Source organism: Rattus norvegicus, chromosome 1 (assembly GCF_036323735.1).
Source record: "Rattus norvegicus strain BN/NHsdMcwi chromosome 1, GRCr8, whole genome shotgun sequence".
Taxonomy (NCBI): Eukaryota; Metazoa; Chordata; class Mammalia; order Rodentia; family Muridae; genus Rattus; species Rattus norvegicus.
Window position 1 is genome coordinate 163,458,163 of NC_086019.1, and position 8,072 is coordinate 163,466,234.

An 8,072-nucleotide genomic window follows, 5' to 3' on the forward strand; every position below is an offset into this window, starting at 1 on the left:
GCGGGGACGTTCATCTCCACAGAAACTTCTCTTCTGGAGACGTGGGGAAGACCTGCCCGCACACTGATGCCAAAGCACTGAATGCTGTTCGATATTCGGAGCTCAGAGCGGCATCTCCACCCACACGCGGGGGACGGTGGTAGTCACTGGATTAGATCATGCTGCTGCTCCGTTTAGGGTTAATGTCAAAAACAAATCTATAAAACAGAGCTTCTGTTTAGGCAACTTTCCCGTCTTTAGGCTTATTTTAGTGCTGATGTAGTTGAGCCTTTAGCCATGATGTGTGGCGAGACTTTATGGTATTTCTCGGCTCCAAACTGTCAGAAGACCTTTCCCTTCAGAGCTGCAACATTTCTATCTTTCCCCTCAGAGCTCTACCACATATGGTAGGAGAAAACTCATCATTCATTCCCAGGTAATGTGCTAACCAATCACAGTTGATAGACTTCCACCACATAAGTAGTTTCTCCTGTGCAATAAAGCAGACATTGTTCTCTGAATCTGTCTGCACAGTGGTTTATCTCTGAACCCTTTACCGATCCATTGCTCTATCTTGTCAAAGGAGACCCCAGTAACAACAGCAAATAAATGTGGATGTATTTATGTCCCATGTGACTGTTGTGTTTTTGAAACTAAGGTTTCCATATATTTATTAAGTAGCACCTTTAACTTAAGCACGGTTTGGTCCACAAATCATCGGTATATTGTCCCACATCTGGTGAACTTCTAAGAAGATTTATCAGGACCGGCTTCGTCTGTGGAAAAGCTGGATTTCAAATAACCTCTTCAGAAGTCGGAGTATTGGTCCAGTCCCTTTGCTGGAACCTTACCTTTCTCATTCTCCAAGGTGAAACTTCTGTAAGAAAAAGTCATGCATTTCTTTTTAATGTTTTGGAAGCTAGAAAATACTGTACCAAAGGGAACATGAACTATTGGCTGGCCTCTTTCATGATCAGTTCGGAAGTGGGACTGAGGTCAGAGAAGTAACTGTACTGGTTGCTACTGGCTTTGGCTTAAGAATTGTGGTTCCATGTATTTGCCATCACAATTAGAACCACAAGCCACAGACTGTCTAGTCTTCAGCTAGCGATGTTTAAACCACATAAACTACCTTCATGCACAAATTTGTCAGTGCCCATGAACTTGCCCCTCCCTAGAAGAGAGGTAGATACTGCAACCCTGCTAATCAACATCACACTACCAATCAGTTCTTAGGTTTTCATTGATAACAAGTGATATGATTTAACAATGCTATTTATGAGTAAAAAAAGGTCCATTCGGTGAGACTTAAACCCCCCTCACTATTTTCTCTTTTAAAAATCTTACTTAATACACAGGAATTAACTCTCCAGCCGGCATCTCGGATACAAAGGACATTGCTGTGACTACCACAAACTCACACTGAACAATAAGCCCCATCCAAGAGAGTTTTGGGGAAAGACATGAGAGGGTGGCTGCCTCTGCTCAGATGAGAAGCAGCAAAGAACTGAGCAGAAGGCAGGCTTTGTATAGGGTTGGAGATTTATAAAGCTTAGGGGTGAAACTTTCCAGGGTGGGGACTGGTAGGTTCCTGCTCCACTCCATGTGGCTTCTAAAGGGTAGCCATGATAGAAAAAGGTCACCATAAGCAGGATGGGGCAGCGTGAAGTAGGTGAAATGGCCCTGGCCCAGAAGGGTTAAAGGCTTGATAATTTGCCAACATCTCGGTTTTACACAAGAGATCAATGGCACCTATGCTCATGCAAACAACCCCAACTAAACTCAGTGGGTTACAAAAACAAAAGAGAAAACAAACAAACAAACAAACACAAATACACGAAAGTAAGAGGAGGACTTGCTGGGAAAAAGGGACTCGAAGTTAGTGGTGGGGGGATGAGAAAGGATAATGGGAGATTTTATGAAGTATATGTATTTTAAAAGGGGTCATGAATAAAAAGCTCCAGGAGTATGGAGAGAGGCTGAACATGGGTCTACCAAGGCTGATTGGTTCATTTTCTGCTAAGAACTCAAAATGCCAACAGCAAAGGCCAGCACCACATGCAGGATATGAATGGCCAGCACTGCACCTAGGATATGAATGGCCAGCACTGCACCCAGGATATGAATGGCCAGCACTGCACACAGGATATGAATGGCCAGCACTGCACACAGGATATGAATGGCCAGCACTGCACACAGGATATGAATGGCCAGCACTCAAGGAAGTCGGTCAGATGTGGATGATACTGGATCTCCTTCCTCACAAAGGGAGAGGCACTGTTTGTCTTTACAGACTTGAAACCCAGTCTGGATATGGATTTGCCCTTCTTGCTCACAGTGTACCTGCCATTGCCCAAAGTCTTAGTCACTTCTCATAATCATGACAAAATGACTGTTAGAGTCAACCTAAGCACCTATTTGGCTTACAGCTTTAAACAGACTTACACCACAATTTGGTTTGGTTTGGTTTGGTTCTGTGGGCTTTAGACAGGCTTACAGCACAATTTGGTTTGGTTTGGTTTGGTTCTGTGGGTTGTGTAGAGCACAGCCAAGCTGTTCACCTCATGGTGGACAAATAAGCTTAACTCATACAGGATGTGCCTCCAGTGGCTTTACTTTCTGAAATTAGGCCCCACTTCCTACTTTACATCACTTCCCAATATCACCATCAAGTTATGTGGCCACTGATGAATGAATCCACGGAGGAGGTGAAAGCAAGCTGTCACTAGCCAACCACTTCCCCAAATCACAATGACCAGCAGCCAAGCCTTCAACACATGAGCCTTCTGGAAATGGTTTCTATGCAAAGCATAATAACTTAGCCATCATAATGATATCCTGCATGACCTTGCATTTGATGAAGGTATACAATTCATAGCAAGAGAAGGGAAGTGGTAAGTCTCATGCACCTAAGAGTCACAGATCTTATAATGAAGCCCCATCACTCAGAAGGAAGCAACCTGGGCGAAGGGACCAATAACAGATTGAAGACTCAGTGTGGGTGCTGGCTAGCTGACCGTTGCTGGAAAGGCATAGCCATATTGCCTGATAAGCTAAAACCTATACTTTTCACAAGCAGCCAATAGGCATAGCAGTTTCCAGTCTGTGCAGAGTATACAGATCTAGAATTTGAGGAAGAAAATAGGAGGGCCTCTTTGCCTAGCCCTGAGAACCAAAAGAGTTCCTGCCTTCTCCTTAGAGTTAGGTTCTGTGTCTCTAAATACCACAATTCCCAAGAGTGCACACTTCTACCGAGATTAGAATAATAATTTCACTGGCCTAGAAGCTGAGATTGTCATGTAGGATTGATTGGGAGGCCCTGTGCCACTGAATCAATAAGCCAAGAAAAACACAGCTAATGCAGCTTACTCTGAAGAGGAAATACAGAGGAAGGGGAACTATTTCTGGAACCAGAGGCTTGTCTAGAAGGCAGATTCCTATTCCTATGGCCACAATGAAAGTTAAGGGAGAGCCAGCAAACCAAGGCAGGGGGGAATTCATGTTGAATAGCTCCAGGTCGCTTAGTCTTGAGCAGTATGCCACCATGCGACAGTGATCAAGGCCCTGGGCAAGAAATAGATAGAGCTTTGGGTCAGAGAGCCAACTCTGCCTCCATCCATCACTGTTAAAATGAACAAGCTATTTCATCCCCTAAGTCTCTCTGTCCTTTTGAACTTCCTGTCCTGCCCCATTGTTCCTGCCTCTTCTCTTGTTGTGAGAACCAGATAATGAGAACAAATATTCTACCTATATCACTAGTGTAAAATTCTGGGCCCTTGAGTGTTGTTAGTGACAATCTTCTCATTATTAACAAAGCCCAGGGACACATCTTGCCTCCCTGGGATGAACGCTATAGGAGACGCCAGCATGTGATTTCCTGAGAGTATGGAGTGTTGTACAAGGGAGGAGGCATCATACTGAAAAGTACCCAGGAGACCTCGAAGGAGAGGGCTGTTTTAATGAGCATCCCAGCCTGCTACTTCTGCTGAGGCCTGGTGTGGAGAACCACAGCAGACATCACTGTGGCCCAGATCCAACAGGTAAGCATTGCTAGGGATGGCGAAGCCCAAGATATGAAGAGAGTGGTAAAGTGGAGAGACAGACCCCAGGGTCCAGGGAATATAGACTTAAGCCAGAGAGACTGAGTATAAAAAGACAGAAGCTCTCGGCATCCGGAACCAATGTGTGATCACGAGCTGTGGGATGCTGGAGTAGACCCGACACCAGCAGCAGGCAAGGAGATAAGCCTGCAGGTAAGATTCAGACCTCCCACAGGAAAACGGATAACAGCAGAAGTCGTGGGGAATGAAACTGCAGCAAATATTGAGCTTTTATGTGGTTTAGCCTCAGTAAGCATTGTCTGTCTAAGCAGTCTCTCCATTAAAATAAAATTAAAACCTTCTAGGTTGCAGATGAGGGGAACAAGGTTCAGAATGTGAAGTGACGTAAAGGCCCCATGCATGGAGGGTACAACAGGGATTCACACTTGGTCACTCTTCGATCTCCCAAGTCCACACACTTGACTCTTAGCCAGTGATTCGTGAAGGGAAGAGGGGCTCTGTCACTTGGAACAGACTGTGTCACATCTGTCTCTGCAGCCCTTCCATTGCTAAACACATAGGGGACGCGCAGCAGGTGGATCACTGTACTTGAAATCCTTTGGAAATCTTTATCTCACAGACATCACTGTGCAAATGAGCAAAACAAGGCTCAAGGCTCCAAGACTCCACCTGAGAGAGACTGAGCTCTCTTGATTGACAGGTGTGGCTTAGTCCTTGGAATCTGGATTCAAAACGATTCTCTGTTCTGCCTTATCACCACCTTGTCCTTGGACACAGCCTCTCCTTCTCTTACATTCAGATCCTGTGTTTTGAAGAGGGATGGTTTCTCCCTGGCAGTGCTGTGTAATAAGAGGAGATGGCAAGACATTTAGGTTGGCCATTCAGGTGACCGATGCATGGTTCTTCTTTCCCCACCAACACTGGAACAGGTAACTAGGCAGCCACTGTCTGGAAGATCTTCTAGGGCAGGGCCTGCTGGTCTAAGCCCAGGATTCAGGCTTAGCATTTACTTCAGGATAAAACAACCTCAACTGAAAATGAGCATAAGAGACAGACACAAATTAACTGTCTACCATTCAGATATCAGAAGAATTGGTCTTATCTGGTATTATCGAGAGAGAGGGAGGGGGGAGGGAGAGGGAGAAGGAGCGGGAGAGGGAGAGAGAGAGAGAGTGAGACAGAGAGACAGACAGACTTTGGAAATTTGACCACCTAGGTTTGCTGGGAAGGACAAGTGAATGAATGAGCCTTTTCCCAGGAGTCACAGGCACAGCAGAGGCGTCCTGCAGGAGCAGCTAGCTGGTGGTGGCATCTGGGAAACCTCTGTCCTGTGTGCACAGTCACTGCCCTATGTGGGCAGCTTAAAATTATAAAAAAGCTTTCCAGTTATTGCATTAGTGGTTTAAGGGTGAGAGATGTTTCCTTAGATGAATGGGAAATTGGGTTGGCTCTAAAGCAGGTAAGAATACTGTACTCGCAAATCACCAGGTAGGGGGACAGCTATTTCATCCAAAAGATGAGCCCAACATTGAGAATAAGTCATTATTTTGTCTTCATCTCAGTATCTCCAAATTTGAGGCTAATTGGCTTCTGATTCCTTTGAGAAGTTCCTTTTTAATTGGAACCATTGTATGTCCCAGTGCCCACGAACCATCCCAGGGTATCCTGGCATCCCTGAGTAGGGTTCAAGAGTTCTTCTAGGTGGGGGACAGTGTTCAGTCAGAGAACCTGCTGATCTGAGATAGCCTCCAGACAGGATCAGTCAGTGAGGCTGCTAAGATTTCTTTTTTCTTCCTGAGGAATTGTGGACAATGAGGACCGTCATCAGGAGCACCATCGAGAATGATTCTTCCCTGTTCTGAACATCCTCAGAGTCACCGTTGCCCTGTCACAATGACAGAGTGCCCCCACTCACTGACTTAGAGCCGGATACAGGGACCCCAGGGTCAGAATGTAGATGTTTTAGCTTAGAAGCAGACAAACAAGAGAGAAAGAAGTCAGTCCCAGGTTAGCGATTGCGATGGGAGGCAGTGTGTTCTAGCAAACCTCAGAAACATCTGGTTCCCACAAGCAGATGGTGACAAGGGTGTCAGTCTCTTAAAAAATCTTGAAGTATTGTCAGAAGAGAAGAAAAAGAGTCCTGGCGTAGGGGATTTAATGCCCCCCCCATCATCATATGATACATGAAAACAACCACCCTAAGTTCCACGACATAGTGAGATGGTCATGTGACAGGTTGGGTAATGGCTTTCTTTACCATTAAGACTTCAGAATAATAGAACATGCCCTCGAAAACATCACACACACTTAGTGGTGCAGATAGTTTGTCTATACTTGATTCTAAAAGCAAAGAGTGTATTTTGGTGCCAGAGAAAGAATTTGGGGACAATTTCTAACTCCTGATTCTCTTGCTCCAGCTCTAGGGGGCTGACCAGGTCTAGGTGATACTGGCTTTAAAGAACCAGCCTTTAGAGAGCTGGGGTAGGGCTTCTACCCACTGAGGGACTAGAAATGGTAGTAAATAGTAATAGTAATATTATTATTAATATAATTATTAAATAATGATCTGATTGTTATGCAATTCTCACGCCAGAATTTCTGCTCCTTCTGTTTACAGATGGGTGTGATTTCACAATGTCTGCTCTCTACAGCCTGAGCATCTGGCTTTAACACAGCATGGAGAACATAGCCTGTAATGGGTCAGGGGACTCTCAGACCAGCTTCTACCTTATAGGCATCCCCTCTCTGCAAAAATCCCTCTTCCTTCCTGTCTTCTTCATCTTTCTCCTCCTCTACCTGCTCATCCTGGTGGGGAACACCCTGATCCTGGTGGCTGTGGTGGCCGAGCCCAGCCTCCACAAGCCCATGTACTTCTTCCTAATCAACCTCTCAGCTCTAGACATCTTCTCAACTACAACCACTGTCCCCAAGTTGCTGGCTCTGTTCTTGCTGGAAGACCACTTCCTCAGTTTCCCAGCATGCTTCCTGCAGATGTATCTGTTCCATGGTTTCAACTGCTCAGAAGCTTTCATCCTGGTGGTCATGGCCTATGACCGCTATGTGGCTATCTGCTGCCCTCTGCACTACCCCGTCCACATGACCCCACAGACAAACACTGCACTGGCAGCCAGTGCCTGGATCACCGCCCTCCTCCTGCCCATCCCAGCAGTGGTACAGACTTCCCACATGGCATTTGACAACATCGCCTACATCTACCACTGCTTCTGTGACCACCTGGCCGTGGTCCAGGCTTCCTGCTCAGACACCAGTCCCCAGACGCTCATGGGCTTCTGCATTGCCATGGTGGTGTCCTTCCTCCCCCTCATCCTGGTGCTCCTCTCCTATGTGCGAATCCTGATCTCAGTGCTTCGGATCAACTCCAAGGAAGGGCGTTCCAAAGCCTTCTCCACCTGCAGCTCCCACCTCCTGGTGGTGGGCACCTACTACTCATCCATTGCCATAGCCTATGTGGCCTACAGGGCTGACCTGGCCCTGGACTTCCACATTGTGGGCAATGTGGTGTTTGCCATTCTCACACCTGTTCTCAACCCTATCATCTACACCCTGAGGAACAAAGATGTCAAGGCAGCCATCACTAAAATCATATATATCAAGATTCAGGCTGTGATAGGGATATTAACCTTTAAATCAAGTTAGTTCTATTCCCAGAACACTGACCAGGGGTGCTTAGCACAGACTAGAAACTCATTAAATATTGTTGAACGTCTAAGTTGATAATATTCTTGGTCTCTGTTAACTAAGAACAAACTGCAGATATATTTTCCTAGGAAAAGCAGTAGGTTTTCCTAAAATTTCTGGAAAAAATCCTCCCTTCAACTTATAAACCAACAAGGGGAAGGAAGTGGTAGGGTGTTGGGACAGAAAGACAGACCAGCACTGTGCAGATTCTGACAATAAGTACAGGTAACCAAAAGAATCCATCCACTGGTACCGGATGCCTGCAGTGGGTGGCGAGGGGTATGTTTCTGAGGAGATCGATTGCATATGAGAACTTAATTTTGATGTGAACTT

General features: G+C 45.9%; 1 protein-coding gene across 1 annotated transcript; it reads left to right on the forward strand.

Moving 5' to 3' along the window:
- Positions 1 to 6,716: 6,716 nt before the first annotated feature.
- Positions 6,717 to 7,697, forward strand: Olr36 (olfactory receptor 36). Its single transcript, NM_001000935.1, has one exon. It carries the CDS (start codon positions 6,717 to 6,719, stop codon positions 7,695 to 7,697), a length of 981 nt encoding a protein of 326 aa, NP_001000935.1.
- Positions 7,698 to 8,072: the final 375 nt, after the last annotated feature.